The sequence below is a fragment of the Dendrobates tinctorius genome, unplaced genomic scaffold (genome assembly GCF_039654945.1).
Source record: "Dendrobates tinctorius isolate UK_male_01 unplaced genomic scaffold, ASM3965494v1 ptg000006l, whole genome shotgun sequence".
Taxonomy (NCBI): domain Eukaryota; kingdom Metazoa; phylum Chordata; class Amphibia; order Anura; family Dendrobatidae; genus Dendrobates; species Dendrobates tinctorius.
Genome location: NW_027361674.1, coordinates 7,423,094 through 7,441,695, shown reverse-complemented (window position 1 = coordinate 7,441,695; position 18,602 = coordinate 7,423,094). Strand labels below are relative to the sequence as shown.

General features: G+C 42.6%; 1 protein-coding gene across 2 annotated transcripts; it reads right to left on the bottom strand.

Annotated features, from left to right (window-relative positions):
* Window positions 1-313: 313 nt before the first annotated feature.
* On the bottom strand, window positions 314-6,903 carry ZBTB42 (zinc finger and BTB domain containing 42). 2 transcript variants are annotated; one of them, XM_073570474.1, is made up of 2 exons: window positions 6,500-6,903; window positions 314-4,634 (listed from the first exon to the last, which is right to left on the bottom strand). In XM_073570474.1, exons 1-2 carry the CDS (start codon window positions 6,570-6,572, stop codon window positions 3,190-3,192), a joined length of 1,518 nt encoding a protein of 505 aa, XP_073426575.1. In that variant the 5' UTR covers window positions 6,573-6,903; the 3' UTR covers window positions 314-3,189. The 2 variants fall into 2 exon arrangements, with proteins under 2 accessions (XP_073426575.1, XP_073426583.1); XM_073570482.1 differs by lacking the exon at window positions 6,500-6,903 and adding an exon at window positions 5,202-6,364.
* Window positions 6,904-18,602: the final 11,699 nt, after the last annotated feature.

Sequence of the window (18,602 nt, the reverse complement as noted above, 5' to 3'; positions counted from 1 at the left end):
CCATAATTAAGATCTGACGTAGCCGGAGTATGGCCACTATGGGTATGGTCAATTACTTCAGACTGCATCTTTATAATCTCCAGCGACAGTATCTTTTGTCTCCAGCTAAGCCTTCGTTCCTTCTGGCATCAAATGGAGCGCCAGTAAATGCCCCGATTAAAAGGAAATTATTTCTTCTGTTCCAAGACAACCCTGCAGTAGGTTTAAGATCAGTAAGCCTCGTTGTATCGTAGTAAACATCTGTTTTTATTAATCATAGAAATATATTCGCGCACACAAGTAATTCAAAAAGCAAGAACATTTCTAAAAAAAATAAAATTTAAACAATTTAGATTTTATTTTTTCGACAAAAGAAAAATATAAAGACATCAATCCTATTCACGATTGTCAGTTTAAACACACACTGAAAATAAAAGTTGGACAAATTAAAACACCACGCAAACTAAAAAAAGGTAAAGAATTACGGAAAAAAAAAAATCTGTAGAACAGCAAAATATTTTCTTATAAAATATATTCCAAGCCAACAGGTCTGTCTACATATTATATAGTATAAAACTTTATACAGAAATAGTGTTTTTTTTCCCATATACATTTTGTCACCTCAAGGAGAACTAGGAACTGATAGTTTTCAGTGATTTCACAGCATTGGTGTGATTCTGTTTCACATCCAGTGTTAAAACCCATGAGCAGCTCTGCAGAGCAGGTACAGATCCCAAAAAAAAATAAAAAAATTACAGATTTATTATACCCAAACTGCACGTGTGCAATGTGTTTTTTAAAAAAAAAAAAAAAAAAAATGCTATATGCAAAGACGCAAGTTTGTTTTCAGCTACCAAAGATATCAGTGTTATTGACTCCAAAAATAAGTGCAAATGACATTGCTATCAAACAAACAGGAAAAACAACAACAAGGTAATCGGACATTACACACCTGGATTCATATTATATTTTTACATTTAATTTTATATCCTAGTTGTGTCCACGTTTGTCAGACGGATGTAAACTTTCCTTGTCGTTTGCCAGTGTCTAGTATTAATTTACCGTGTTATATTAAACTATACATAAATTAAATATAATAAAGACAAAAAAAAAAAACCATACAGAAAAAAAAAGTTCCCATTGTGGAGGGGGATGATGATCTTTTAACTTTAAAAGTGTAAATAATAATTAAAAAAAACAAAAAACAAACACCATTCTAAATAGAATCTCTAAATTATAAATCATTTCACTTCAAATAAAAACTAATAAATACTATATCAAGTACCGTCAGGAAGAAAAACAAAAGACAAACAAAAAAAAGGACATAAAATAACTTAATTTTAGTAGTATTTTTTTTTTTCTCTTCAGTGCTATTTTTCAAATCACAGCAAAAACATAGCTAACCAGCAAATAAAACAATTGTACCTTGGTGAAGCCTATTGAAAGCAAAAAATGATGTTCATCCATATTAGAGAAAATTAAAATATGAATGAATAATATATATATATATATATATATATATATTTTACACCTTCAACGTAAATGTAACAGCAGTTAGGGGGAAAAAACAAAAGTCACATCTGAACTCAGAACGAGAGCAGTGCTGTGTGGGTGTATAAATATATTTCCTCACATTTCATGGACATTTGGGAGTCATTAAACTCAGTTAAGGGCATCTGCTATTATTTTTTGTAATTATTAGTATCATAGTGCTTCATTCATCTCGTAAAGGCCAATGGGCTCTTAATAAGGATTTTATTTTTAGCCTCAGTCGACCATTGGCACTTAAAAATAAAAAAAAACACCAATATTGGCAAAGAAAATGGAACGCTTCCCTTTGATGGAAGAGGATTTTGGTTTTTTTTTCTGATTTATGACCCACCCAGAAAATAACTTCACGCTGGTCCAAACACGCTGCAACCCATAGCAAATCAATAAGACCATTGTTACCTCCATTCTAGATGGACTGGAATCAAGTAGCTTTACTTTTTGGGATTACTATTGATGTTTTTGATTCCCCCCCCAGTCACATTTTATAAAGTTGAATAATTGTTTTTTTTGTCCTGTATTTTAGCCGACTTGATCAAAGGTAATTTCCGATTGGTTGCCTTTAGGTAATATACGCCCTTTAAGACTTTGCACAGGATCATGGGAGTAGAACAAGTCAGCTTCGAATACTATAGCCTTTACAGTCCGGAAATATTTAAGACATTTGTCATAACATCAGTTCAATATTTGACAGATACAAATGTTTCCTAAGTGGATTGCAACAGATCCCGCCATCATCGTGCAGGTGATCACCAAGTTTCTACATTGTACAACTGTCCGAGATGCAAATACCCAACTCTTCATCTGCTTCAGATGAGGAAACACCTAAAAAAAAAAAGGACTTTTTTTTTACCAAACCTGTCTAAAGAGGAACTAAAACTGACCTTGTTGCCCCTAGCAACCATTCAAATCGCAGTTTAGAATCTGAAAGTTCCACCTGGTCACTAAGGGCAACAAGAACTGTTTAAAGGTAAGAGCCTTGATAAGGCCCATAGTCTTATAATTGTGCTCTACGCACGTTTTATATTAATAAATTGAGCCAAAATGAGAAAAATTCATCAGGCTAACAAGATAAACATCTTCAACCATTTACAGAAACACTATAATAGTTAGAATTTTTTAAATTAGTCAATACTTCGCAGCCACCAAACATTTATCAAATGTTCCAATACTTTACCCATAGCAAGGACCAATACTGCGGACTGAAATGTGCATAGAAAGCGTGATACTATGAATAAAGACACGCGCTGTTTGCAATCGGGCCACTGTTTTGCAACTAGACAGAAGTAGCAGAGCTGAACGGGTCCGTGCATTAAAACACAACACAGGGTACCTGTTCATAGACTCAGCTCTGACACATCTGCAGGTCAATATAGAGACATTGTATAGGTAGATAGAGCAATGAGTGCATATGTTTGGGGGGGTATTTCGGCAACGGATGTGCCGAACAAGTAATTTTAGGCATTTTACGGAGATTTAATGACCCCTTTTTCACATTTGTAATCTGCCACAATCTTATAGAGAGCAGAAAAAAAATAAATACATTAAATAATTGCTCGGCTGGGGTGACGGGGAGGGGGATGCACCTTGGAGGAGGTCTGTGTCATGACAGATTATTACAGAGCTCAAAATGGATCAAACAATTGACCTTCATTATTACTACTACACAACCAAAGACTTGACTAGGCCGCAGTGAAACTTACGGATGTGTCTGTACAAGTCACCCGACTGGGTGAAACGTCTCTCACACCACTTACACGCATGCGGCTTTTCCCGCGTGTGAACCACAGCGTGACGGCTGAGGTTATGGGAATATTGGAAACTTTTGCCACACTGGCCACAAGTGTAAGGCTTTTCCCCGGAGTGCGTACGTTCATGTCTTTTTAAGGTGTACATACACGAGAAAGTTTTGCCACATATCGTACAGGTGGGAACGGAACCATCTGGAGACATCTTGATCCGAGAGCCGTCTCTGTCTCGGAAGTGAGAGCTGAGATGAAGTTGAAGAACATGAGGACTTGGGAAAACTTTACTACACAAAGGACATATGCAAATCTGTCCTGGTGACACGAGGACACCCGACGTGGAAAGATCTGACGAGTCCATGTCATCTTCACTCTCGTCTCGATCGTGATACAAGTCCTCTTCCCTAACGTGAGAATTTCCATTTCCTGCGAACATGTGTCCTAACCCTGTCATTAGGTTTTTGGCCGAATTCCCAACATGTTGACTCTTTGGACTCTTTGCTTCACTGTCCTCCTGTTCTGACAGCAAGCCTTGTTCATCTTTAACAAGTGGCACAGTGCCCTGCTGCTGGCTGTCGGAAGCCAGCTGTCCAAAGACGTAGGAGGGGTGTAAGGAATCTCTCCCAGACATTGGCTTGAAAGACAAATCCAAAGCACAATCCCCATCACTTGGAGGCTGTGTATGGTTAGCAGATCTCTGGGACAAAGGGCATGAAGAACTATTGACACTGGCCTTTGTTTTTCCAGCTGCTGTCTTACATGACACGGCCTCTGTAGAAACTGAATTGACACCTATCAAGTCTGGGGACCAGCCTGGAAGTCCACTGACCTTTTCTTTCCAGGTTGGTTTCTCACATTCAGTGTTAGACATTTTTTCTTTACCCCCTGCATCCAGGATACATCCATGAGGTCCATCCGTATCAGAGAAACCATCCTCCTTCTCTAAGTCAGACCCGTCATCGGTGGCTCTCTCTCCCGAATTGAGTTCTTTATCTTTAAGCTTGCCCTTGCAGACTTTTACAATGTCATACATGTGGAGATAGCTTGCAGCGGCCAGCACATCTTCTACTGGGAGGTTGTTGAATTCCAGCTTCCCTTCGTACATGAATTGGAGCAGCAGACTGAATGCCGGGGCCGTGACAATGTCACTGTTCAGATGTACAATGTCCCTTTTGTCTAGCTGGTCCCTGTAGAAAAGATGGAAGTACATGCTGCAAGACGCCAGTACAGCTCTGTGAGCCTGGAACTGAGCTTCCCCAACTAAAACAGTACAGTCACACAGGAAACCCTGGTGACGCTGCTGACTCAGACATTGCAGCAACTGACGGCTATGGTCTGGAAACTCCATTCTTCCTTCATAACCTGTTTAAAAAAAAACAGGAAAAACTTGAATGTTACAGTGAACTAAATCCTCTTAGCAGCTGTAATAAAGCAATCTGGCAACGTTTGGAAGAAAAAAAAAATACTAAAGCACATAACGTCCACTGCTCATTTCTCAATAGCGAGTTGCATTTTTAAATGAAGCCTCTCATCTATAACTGCACCTGCCAGGAACAGGAAAAACTTGATTTTAAATAAACAATGGCTTCCAGGAGGCAGTTTTTCAAAGCTTTGTCCCCCTCCTGGTCAGTGCGGCGGCGCTCAAGTAGTTATGGTAACTGCTGCCTTTTAAAAACACGAGCCTTGGCAGCTGTCTAAAAACTTAATTCAACTTGTGCGTACTGTGTGGACGTTGGGATCACAGATACATATTTACACCGCGCAGCGCAGCAACGGCGAAACTGGAGGAGGGCACAAACAAAACAGCAACTGCAATGCAAAATTCTACAAGTTGCGTTAAAAAAGAAAAAACAATTTTAAGTGTCGATATGATTAAAAAAAAAAAAAGTTAAGTGCAAGGTTAGAGGCAGATTAGTGACAATATCTTACCTTTCTCCCTTCTGCAAAAAAAATAGGATGGAGCGCTGCATGGGATGGTGCCCCGGGGAGTTTTAGGGTGATCTAGCTTCCCTCTCTGCCATGGTCTGGAGTATTACATGGTCTCCAGCAGACAGGCAGTGAGTAGCAGCAGCAGTGTGTGTCCCTGTGTCAGTGTGAGGGAGGAGGAGGCTGGGAGTGCTCGCTTTGCTAATTACACAGCAAGCTGGAAAGTCAGCTGCTCGGAGTTCACTAGGATAGAAATGCTACCTCCAGCTGTGCTCCTCTTAATGCCATATGTTACAGCAAATCTAACTACCAGCCAACCACGCCGCTCGCTGCCTTTTAAAGTTCCAACTTCCCCATTTATAGCCATCTATTACAAGGGGGCAACTGCTGGCCGGATTGGGGAAGGACGCAAACGTCTACTGCTCCAAGCCTAGCCTTCTTTTTTAGGAGGTACAGGTGCATGTGGCCCAGGACAGGGAAACCGCGGCTAAAGTCAACATTTACCGTCCCCCAGAACCAGCCACTGAACGGAACCAGCCACTGACCGCTGGGGAAAGAGCGTTTTAATGGATTTACTATTGAAAAAAAAATATTTTTTTTTTACTCTCTAATAAATAGAATATATTTCACTTCTAAAACAGGTTCTTTAACCTCCCCTTTAAAAATATAAAATTCTATATATACGCTAAAGTCTTAATAAACCATGAAAAAGGGTTAATATGAACTACTATAATAGCATGAGGAGTGGAGCATGGCTCCAGACACCCCCTACCAGCCCAGTCCTTTGGCAGATCCCCCCGATCTGTGCACCCCTGCTGGGCTATGGGGAAAGCAACGTCTGTGACCTTTGCAGTCAGTCCCAGGCCTGTGGGTTCCAACTGCAGCAGGTTGCACAGAGTTTAAGGAAGTGCAGACAGCCCTCATTGTATCCACAAACACCCCCCTCCTCTCTGTCTCCCCTCCTGCCGGCTGTGCCTTCGCCAATTCAAGCCTGGATCATTGTTTCCCACGGTTGATTCCCCCTTAATAACATAACAAAGTTGTTATTGTTTACAAACAAAATGTAGAAAACAAGCAGATACATTGTAGCTCTCCACTTCTTTGCTGCTGATGTCAGATCAACACGATCAAACTCAAATGTAGACCCCCTTGTTGTCTGGGCAATGTCCCCAGGGGGGCTACACCAGCAATAGTCCAGATGGGGACTGCAAACTTGTCTCATCCAGTTTCCAAGACCAGACCCCCCTCCCTCCTCCTCCCTGCAATAATGAGCATGCATCTCAGCTAGTCAGGCTACTTACAGGCTGCTTTGGGGGATCCAGGGGCTGGGGGCTGGTGGGCAGCCCAGAGTTTGTGGGGGTCCTGCGGCTTCATGGAGCTCCCCAGATGTTGGAGCTGGTGCCACCTCCCTGTGTGGTGGCTGTGTTAGTGGCAGCCTAGCAGCAGCACTGTGTGGTTGGGGAGAGGACACTCCTCTCTGCACACAATACTCTGTAGCCTCTCCCCCTGTGCTGGCCGACTGCTCCTGGGCTCAGGCTTGGTGCTGCTGGTGCATGGAGCTCTCCTTGGTGGTGGTGTCTCTGCGCAGAGCCTGGCACTGGACTCAGTCCCTGCTCCCCCGCCCCAGCCAGCGATGGGAAGTGTTACCACCGCTGCTGGGAACCAATGGGGAGAGGCGAGAGCTACAGCTGTGCCCTTCTCACATAAACAGGCTGCTCCTGTTAGAGCACACTGCTCAGCTAGCAGGGGCAGCCTGGCAGCTTTTTTGGACGAGGAGGGGGGTAATCATGGCAGGACTTGTTCCAAAAACCCAAAATAAAATGCAATGAACTCTGCAGTTGCTGCAGAACCTCTTAGTAATCAATCTGTCACAAAGCTTTAGCGGCGGGTTTCGAGAACAACCCTCCTTGTTTAAAGGGGGTTTGTGTACTTGTTTCATAAATAGTCGTTTTAGACCTGATGAGTCTGGTGTACTTACTTTGCAACTCCATGTCCTAATGACTGCGTAATTTTCTTATGTTAATGGTAAAACTTTAAAGTCCACCAACTTTTAAGTTCACCATTCTCATTTCAATATCAAAACTACACACCAGGGATAGATTTCTAGGGAAGAGGTGCTGCAGCAGCTGAATTCTTAGATTTGTGATACTTTAAGGGTGTGTGCACACGTTGCGGATTCTGCTGCGGATTTTTCCGCATGGATTTTGCTAAATCTACCGGTAAAATGTCCTGCGGATTTAGTGCAGTTTTTCCTGCAGATTTTGTGCTGATTTCCCCTGCCTTCTTACACCTGCGGCTTCCTATAATGGAGCAGGTGTAAAACGCTGTGGAATCCGCACAAAGAATTGACATGCTGCGGAAATGAACCCGCAGAGGATTTTTCCGCAGCATGTGCACAGCGTTTTTCAATTTCCGTAGGATACAATGGTGCTGTACAACACAGGAGAATCTGCTGTGGCTCCACAGGTCTAAATCCGCTGCGGATCTGCAGCAGGATCCGCAACATGTTCACATACCCTAAGCTGTTGGTATCTGATTAAAGCGGGATCTATCATCAGATATCATAATACAAACGGTCCAAATATTTTTATTTTAAATAGATAATATTTTAGACCTGATGAGACTGGTGTACTTACCATGGAAATCCATGTTACAATGGAAGTTTAATCCTCTTATTCAAATGGGACATTTTAAAGTCCACCTGGGCTCATAACGTTTTTATTTCGATATCAGAAGGGAAAACTTTCAAAAAGGATTACTGTATGTTGTTATCCTGACATGGATTGTTAAAGTAAGTACACCAGGTCTAAGTGAGCTATTGAATAAGGTATGTAGTTTGTATTGTGAAATTTGGTGACAGATCCCCTTAGCAGTGGGTTGCAGGTATAACAAATCTGTCACCGAATTTCACTACACAAACACGCATACCTTATTTAATACGTATCTTAGACCAGGTGTACTTACTTTAAAAATCCATGTCAGAACAACAACATAACTCTTTTTTTGAAAGTTATCCCTTTTGATATTAAAATGCTCATTTGAATAAGAGGATTATACAGCCATTGTAGAATGGATTTCCAATGTACGGTAAGTACACCAGTCTTGTCAGGTCTAAGAGATCTATTTAAGAATTTATACAGTTTGTAATTGTTATATCTGATTAAATATCCCTTTTAATCAAGTTCCAAGAGCTTAGAGTGTAATGAATCTCTGATTTCAGCTGCTGCAGCACCTCTTGGCCAGAAATCTATCTCTGGTCTGAATAGTACAGCACATCTAGTGCTGACACAATAAGATAAATCCATTTGTTGCATCATCGGTTTTGAGCCATAGGCTGTTAAAAAAAAAATCCTATTTTGCATAGGTAAAAAAAAAAAATGAAAATAACCAGCTGCTGCATCACCTCTTGGCAGACAAGCTTGTTACTATAATGCGAGACCAATAGACGCTGAGACTTTTCCTTTGATCTCATAGTAAAGTAGTAGTATTACGAGGCCTGGCAATTCTATTTGAACCTCTAAATAACATAAAGCTGCTGCAGCACCTCTTGCCAAGCAAGTCTGGCATTGCCTTGGATGTACACCCATAAGAGGTAGATGTAATGAGATTTTCAGGTGCCTATAAGAAGCCTCCACATTGCCAGCCTATAGTGATGCTGTGGTCTTATGTTGCAGGGGACAGTGGGCTCCCTCGTGCATCGGACCCCTGCTGCTAAACTACTGTCCCATAGTAGAAAGGCAGTCTGCCATTTCTTATGAGGTAATGCCTCCATGACGAATATACTCATATTGTCTCGTGAATGACCTGTTTTGACCCAACCGAGCACTGAAATAATAAGAGATAGGAGAAAAATTTGTATTTTGTGGAAAAAAATGACCTCCATTAATGGAGAACCTCAGAGGGAAAGCATTCATCAATCATTAATTTGGAGATAACAAGTGAAGCCTATTGTTAGTCCACCACATCAATATTTTCAGCCAGCAATTCATGCAGTCGTGTAACTTGAGGGGGAGCACAGATTTCAGCGGGACACAGGCCAGGGGGCAACAAGAATTGTCCTGAGATATCATGATAGTGTAGAACTGCAGCACAGAGAGGTGTCCCGCCATATCACTGCACGAGATGGCACTGTGCAGAAGTCCAGCCATGGCCCCATAAGGCCTCCGCTTATACTGTGCATAAATAACCATACCATCTAGTGGGCTTATTGGGGTTGTCTCCTCTTAAATGGGTAAAATTGCAAAGCACTTGTAAAAACTTATCACTTATTAAAAATCCACTTAGTTCTCAAGTTTGAAGGGATATGTAATTCTATAGTTTCCTGGATGTTGCCAAGATTACGGCCTCCTCTGCAGTTTGTCATCCCAGACAAGGAGAGCAGCTCTTACAAGCTCTGTGCTAGGGAGCCTGTAAGCATGGCTCTAAAATTTGCTATATCTTTGGAACCGGCCAGCATCAGGGTCCCTGTGCTTCGCCGATAGTGCCACAAAGGAAAACCTGTCACTGCTTGCAGCACGGAAGTGTGCACGCTTAAGGCCAGCAGCTTGGCCATGCTGTAGGTCCAAACTGCCAGTCATTGGGAGTGCACTGCCAGTCAGCAAGGAAGAAGTCTGGGGAAGAGGAGCGGTGCACTCCAAAGCAATGCCTTTAACTATAGAGGATGCCGAGGTGACAGTCACATGTGGTGCCTGAGGGACCCTCTGCCTCATAAACATGAGAACATATCAGAGTCCATATTAGAAAAGAGGCAATTTCCTGATCCATAGTCCCAGTGACCACGTCAGTGTTCCGTGGCTGGCGGAAGGGAGCCCTGTGAACTACCTTTTACCTGCCACCTCTTCTGATTAGTAGGTCTGGCAAAATGTAATTCATGAATCACGCCCAATGACGCAGTGCCAGGGCTACAAACCGAAAGACATTCTTTGGATGCCGGGTAGTTCAGAGGCGGTTAGAAGGGCACCTGTCCGGCAGGTATGGACCACTATTCTGACCCTGGATCAGGATCCCGCAAACTGATTTACTCCTCTTTATTCTGGTTCATAATCACAACACCTGGACCCTGTGAGTCAAATTAAAGGGATTTTCCACTATTGTGATAGCCATAAACTGTTCTTATAATTGGCGATCAATATTAGATTAGTGAGGATCTGACACCCAGAACACCCACCAATCAGCTGCAGTTCTCAGTAATGGTCACTACATTGAGTACAGAGCTGTCCGATCCCTCTCCGTGCACTGATCACACCTGCTGGAGCTGATAATACCTCATCAGCTGAGGTACCAGGTATCAGACCTCCATTCTTCTAATACTGATGACCTATCATAAGGATAAGTTATCAATATCCAAGTAGTGGACAGCCCTTTAAATATACCTAATATTAGTTAGTACTTCCTTTTAGGAAAAAATTTAAACTGTAGTACTTTATATAGCCTCTTGATGGGGGTGCGGAGTCCTTTCTTGTGAACTCAGGAAGACCACCCTTTTATGAAGACCACCCTTTCTCCAGATCAGATTTCTTTCCACAGTTTTCCATCTCCACTATATATTATGTACACTGGCCTAGGGCCGGTTTTAGGCAAAGTGGGGCCCTAGGCAGAAGTTTAAAATGGGGCCCCAAATGCTGACATATTGCACATCACAGAGAATCATTTCTGTTGTATTTCCATGCGCTGAGTTCAGGCTGATAAACAAGAGTGATCGACAATATTGAAGTCGTTCAACGCTTGTTTCCCGGCCTCGATCCACCGTCTGAGAAAGAATGATGGGAACAGAACAATCGCTAATGGATCACAAAAAGATCACCATACAGTATCATGCTATCAGCGGCACATCAGCAGTTTACACCTACGATGTGCTGCTGAGAACAATGATTTCTGATCCGGCATACACAATCCAATCACTCGATGAATATGCTGCATTTTGCTTGTTTAGTATAATACACCCCATAGTCCTCCATATATTATAATGTGCACCACAATCCTCCATATTCTAAAATGCACACCCCATATTCCGCCATATAATATAATGTGCCCCATAGTCCTCCATCTATATATATATATATATATATATATATATATATATACTAGCTGAAGAGCCCGGCGTTGCCCGGGCATAGTAACTGTGGTTAGTTATAACAAATTATAATAATCCTCCATCCCATAGTCCCGTGCCCATATACCCATCACACATCCACGATCCCATAGTCCCGTGCCCATATACCCATCATACATATCCTCCATCCCATAGTCGAGTGCCCATATACCCATCCTCCATCCAATAGTCCCATGCCCATATACCCATCATACATATTCTCCATCCCATAGTCCCATGCCCATATACCCATCATACATATCCTCCATCCCATAGTCGAGTGCCCATATACCCATCCATCATACATCCTCCATCCCATAGTCCCGTGCCCATATACCCGTCATACATAGCCTCCATCCCATAGTCCCGTGCCCATATACTCGTCATACATATCCTCCATCCCATAGTCCCGTGCCCATATACTCGTCATACATATCCTCCATCCCACAGTCCCGTGCCCATATACCCGTCATACATGTCCTCCATCCCATAGTCCCGTGCCCATATACCCGTCATACATATCCTCCATACCATAGTCCCGTGCCCATATACCCGTCATACATATCCTCCATCCCATAGTCCCGTACCCATATACCCGTCATACATATCCTCCATCCCATAGTCCAGTGCCCATATACCCGTCATACACATCCGCCATACCATAGTCCCGAGCCCATATACCCGTCATACATATCCTCCATCCCATAGTCCCGTACCCATATACCCGTCATACATATCCTCCATCCCATAGTCCAGTGCCCATATACCCGTCATACATATCCGCCATACCATAGTCCCGAGCCCATATACCCGTCATACACATCCTCCATCTCATAGTCAACCATTATGACATCATAATGAGCGGCGGCAGGGCTTGCAACCTATGATGACATCAGCGTCGCCATGGCAACCATTGTGACATCATAATGAGGGGCGGGGCTTGATATGCACACACTGCTTCCCCAGTATGCAAATAGGGGCATTATGACATCATAATGAGGGGCGGGGCTTGACACGCACACACTTTTTCCCCAGTATGTAGACGGGGGCAAAATTGTTTGGTGAATTGGAACACGCGGGGTTAAAATTTCGCCTCACAACATAGCTTAGGACGCTCTCGGGGTCCAGACGTGTGACTGTGCCAAATTTTGTGGCTGTAGCTGCGACGGTGCGGATGCCTATCCCGGACATACACACATACACACACACACACATACACACATACATACACACTTTGAGCTTTATATATTAGATAAAGCTGAGTATATGTGTGTGTGTGTGTGTGTGTGTGTATCAAGCCCCGCCCCTCATTATGATGTCATAATGGTTGCCATGGCGACGATGATGTAAGAATAGGTTGCAATGGTGACAGTGATGTCATAATGGTTACCATGGTTACGATGATGTCATAATAGGTTGCCATGGTGAAGATTATGTCATAATGGGTATATGGGCACTGAACCATGGGATGGAGGATGGGTGATGGGTATATGGGCACTGGACTATGGGATGGAGGATATGTATGACGGGTATATGGGCACAGGACTATGGGATGGAGGATATGTATGATGGGCATATGGGCACGGGACTATGGGATGGCGAATATGTATGATGGGTCTATGGGCACTGGACTATGGGCTGGAGGATGTATGATGGGTATATGGGCACTGGCTATGGGATGGAGGATATGTATGATGGGTATATGGGCATGGGACTATGGGATGGAGGATGTTTGATGGGTATATGGGTATGGGACTATGGGATGGAGGATACATATGATGGGTATATGGGCACCGGACTATGGGATGGCGGATATGTTTGATGGCTATATTAGCATGGGACTATGGGATTGAGAATATGTATGACGGGTATATGGGCACTGCACTATGGGATGGAGGATATAAATGATGGGTATATGGGCACTCGACTATGGGATGGAGGATATGTATGATGGGTATATGGGCATGGGACTATGGGATGGAGGATGTGTGATGGGTATATGGGCACTGCACTATGGGATGGAGGATATGTATGATGGGTATATAGGCATGGGACTCTGGGATTGAGGATATGCATGATGGCTGGGTATATGGGCACTGGACTATGGGATGGGTGGATATATAGGATGGGTATATGGGCACTGGACTATGGGATTGTGGATATCTGTGATGGGTATATGGGCACGGGACTATGGGATGGAGGATAATCATTATAATTTGTTATAACTAACCACAGTTAGTTACTATGCCAGGGCAATGCCGGGCTCTTCAGTTATGGAGGGCTATAGGGAGTGTATTAAAGTATACTATATGGAGGACTGAGCAGTGTCTTTTATTGTATGGAGGACTATAAGGAGTGTATTATACTATATGGAAGACTATGGAAGTTTATAATACTATATGGAGGACTGACGAGTGTATTTTAACCCCTTAGTGACAGAGCCAAATTTTAAAAATCTGACCAGTGTCACTTTATGTGGTAATAACTCTGGGACACTTCAACACTTTCCAGTGATTTTGAGAATGTTTTTTCGTGACACATTATACTTTATGATAATGGTAAATTTAGATTGATATGTTTTGTGTTTATTTATAAAAAATATCAGAAATTTGCCAAAAATGTAAAAAATAGCAATTTTCAAACTTTGAATGATTATCCCTTTAATTCAGACAGTCATACCATAGCAAAAAATAAATAAATAAATAATAATTCCCACATGTCTGCTCTACATCAGCACCATTTGTAAAATTGTATTTTATTTTGTTAGCATTTTAGGTTTAAAAATGTAGCAGCAATTTTTCATTTTTTCAAGGAAATTTACAAAATTATTTTTTTTAGGGACCTATCCAGGTTTGAAGTGACTTTAGGGGTCATATATATTGGGAAACCCCCCAAAGTTATTCCATTTTAAAAACAACACCTCGTGACATACTGAAAACTGCTATCAGACAGTTTAATAACCCTTCAGGTGCTTTTCAGAAATTAATACAAAGTGGCATGATAGGAATGAAAAAGTTGATTTTCACCACCTACCGTAATTGTCACTGACTTTTGAGCATGTTACTATAGCCAGCAGACGCTAAGGCCGCTATTTGCTAGTGAATTGCCATGGCAATCATCAGGATCACACAATCATGATCTCAGGGTGCCAAAAGGGATAAAGAGGGAGAAGCCACACTCTTTTAAACATTTATATGAAGTAGTCAGTATTGGCAGCAGCATCTAAGGGGTTGAAGAGATATGGACGGTGACAACACTGATCGTGGCTGATGCAGCAAGTAGTCAGCTATAGTGTACAGCCGACAGCTGCTGGATTGTTACTTGTATGGGGATGCTAGTCTCAGGTCAGTTAAAAAACGTATTGGCGGTCATTAAGGGGTTAATATATGGAGGACTATAGCGAGTGTATTATACTATATGGAGGACTATGGGGAGTGTATTATATTATATGGAGGACTATGGGGAGTGTATTATAAATTATATGGAGGATTATGGGGAGTGTATTATACTATACCAGCTGAAGAGCCCGGCGCTGCCCGGGCATAGTAACTAACTGTGGTTAGTTATAACAAATTATAATGATTATCCTCCATCCCATAGTCTCGTGCCCATTTACCTATCACGCATATCCGTCATCCTATAGTCCCATGCCCATATACCCATCACACATCCTCCATCCCATAGTCCACTGCCCATATACCCATCATACATATCCTCCATCCCATAGTCCAGTGCCCATATACCCATCATACATATCCTCCGTCCCATAGTCCAGTGCCCGGATATCCATCATACATATCCTCCATCCCACAGTCCCGTGCCCATAGACCCATCATACATAATTGCCATCCCTTAGACTCAAGCCCATATACCCATCACACATCCTTCATACCATAGTTCCATGCCCATATACCCATTATGACATCATCTTCACCATGGCAACCTATTATGACAACATCGTCACCATGGCAACCATTATGACATATATATAATGCTGAGTGTATGTGTGTATGTGTATGTGTGTATCAAGCCCCGCCCCTCATTACGATGTCATAATGGTTGCCATGACAACGATGTCATAATGGTTGCCATGGCAATGATGTCATAATAGGGTGCAATGGTGACAGTGATGTCATAATGGTTGCCATGATAACGATGATGTCATAATAGGTTGCCATGGCAAAGATGATGTCATAATGGGTATATGGGCACAGAACTATGGGATGGAGGATGTGTGATGGGTATATGGACATGGGACTATGGGATGGGGGATATGTATGATGGGTATATGGGCACGGGACTACGGGATGGAGGATATGTATGATGGGTATATGGGCATGGGACTATGAGATGGAGGATGTTTGATGGTTATATGGGTATGGGACTATGGAATGGGGGATATGTATGATGGGTATATGGGCACGGGACTACGGGATGGAGGATATGTATGATGGGTATATGGGCATGGGACTATGAGATGGAGGATGTTTGATGGGTATATGGGTATGGGACTATGGGATGGCAGATATGTATGATGGGTATATGGGCATGGGACTATGGGATGGAGGATATGTATGATGGGTATATGGGCACGGGACTATGGGATGGCGGATATGTATGATGGTATATGGGCACAGGACTGTGGGATTGAGGATATGTATGATAGGTATAAGGGCACTGGACTGTGGGATGGAGGATATGTATGATGGGTATATGGGCATGGGACTATGGGATGGAGGATGTTTGATGGGTATATGGGTACGGGACTATGGGAAGGGGGATATGTATGATGGGTATATTGGCACGGGACTATGGGATGGAGGATATGTATGATGGGTATATGGCCACGGGACTATGGGATGGCGGATATATATGATGGGTATATGGGCACTGGACTATGGGATGGCAGATATGTATGATGGGGATATGGACACTGGCTATGGGATGGAGGATAATCATAATTTCTTATAGCTAACCACAGTTAGTTACTATGCCCGGGCAATGCCGGGCTCTTCAGCTAGTAGTAGTTATATTCTTGTACATATTCTCCATCCCATAGTCCCGTGCTCATTTACCCATCACACATCCTCCATCCCATAGTTATGTTCCCATATACCTATTATGACATCATCGTCACCATGGCAACCATTATGTTATCATAATGAGGGGCGGGGCTTGATACACACATACACATACACACAGGCATACACTTGGGCATAGTAACTAACTGTGGCTAGTTATTACAAATTATAATGATTATCTTCCATCCCATAGTCCAGTGCCCATATACCCATCCTCTCTCTATATATATAGCTGAGTGTTTGTGTGTATTTGTGCGTGTATGTGTGTGTGTATCAAGCCCCACCCCTCATTATGATGTCATAATAGGTTGTCATGGCGTACATGATGTCATAATTGGTTGGCAACCATTATTATATCATCGTCAACATTGCAACCTATTATGACATCATTGCAGCCATGGCAACCCATTATGACATCATCGTCGCCATTGCAACCTATTATGACATCATCGTCACAACAGCAACAATCTATATATATGTATATATATATATATAAAGCTGTGTGTGTGTATTTGTGCATCAAGCCCCGCCCCTCATTATGATGTCATAATAATTGCCATGGCGACGATGATGTCATAACAGGTTGCAGTGGTGACAGTGATGTCATAATAAGTTGCCATGGCGAAGATGATGTCATAATGGGTATATGGGCACGGAACTATGGGATGGAGGATGTGTGATGTGTATATGGGAATGGGACTATGGGATGGCGAATATATATGATGGGTCTATGGGCACAGGACTGTGGGATGGAGGATATGTATGATGGGTTTATGGGGACTGGACTATGTGATGGAGGATATGTATGATGTATATGGGCATGGGACTATGGCATGGAGGATGTTTGATGGGTACATGGGTATGGGACTATGGGATGGAGGATATGTATGATGGGTTTATGGGCACGGGACTATGGGATGGCAGATATGTATGATGGGTATATGGGCACGGGACTAAGGGATGGTGGATATGTATGATGGGTATATGGGCACTGGACTATGTGATGGCGGATAATCATTATAATTTGCTATAACTAAGCACTGTTAGTTACTATACCATGGTTGCCATGGTGACAATGATGTCATAATAGGTCTATCTTCTATCTTCTTCTTCTATATATAAAGCTGAGTGTATGTGTGTGTGAGTGTGTATGTGTGTATGAAGTCCTGCCCCTCACTATCATGTCACAATGGTTGCTATGGCGACGATGATGTCATAAAAGGTTGCCATGGCGAAGATGATGTCATATTGTGTGTATGGGCACGGAACTATTGGATGGAGGATATGTGATGGGTATATGGGTATGGGACTTTGGGATGGCGAATATGTTTGATGGGTCTATGTGCACGGGACTGTGGGATGGAAGATATGTAAGATGGGTATATGGGCACTGGACTATGGGATGGAGGATATGTATGAGGGGTATATGGACATGGGACTATGAGATAGAGGATGTTGTTGGGTATATGGGTACAGGACTATGGGATGGAGGATATGTATGATTTCCCATTTACTTACTAAATGGGAAACTGCTGGGGAAATCAGACATGGAAAAAGACTTAGGCATCTTAGTCAATAAGAAGCTAAATTGGAGTGCCCAGTGTCAGGCAGCTGCCACCAAAGCAAATAGGGTCATGGGATGCATTAGAAGAGGTCTGGGGACACGAGATGAAAACATAATTCTCCCTCTGTACAAATCACTCGTCAGACCACACTTGGAGTATTGTGTGCAATTTTGAACGCCAGTGCTCAAGAAAGACATTACTGAACTTGAAAGGGTTCAAAGGCGGGCTACTAAAATGATAAATGGAGTTGGTTCACTACAATACCCAGAAAGGTTATCAAAACTAGGTCTATTTACTCTAGAAAAGAGAAGACTTAGGGGACACTTAATATATATGTACAAGTATATCAGAGGGCAATACAGAGATCTCTCCAATGAACTGTTTGTACCAAGGACTGTGACAAGAACAAGGGGGCATTCTCTTCGTTTGGAGGAAAGACAATTTCTGCACCAGCACAGAAGAGGGTTCTTCACGGTAAGAGCAGTGAGGCTCTGGAATTCTCTTCCTGAGGAAGTGGTGATGGCCAACTCACTGAATGAATTTAAGAAAGGAATGGATGCTTTTCTTGTGAGTATAGAAGGTTACGAATAACAGAATATTATAGGTAGATGGTTGACCCAGCTTAGGGGAAGGAATTTTTTTCCCTATGGAGAAAATTGGCTTCTAC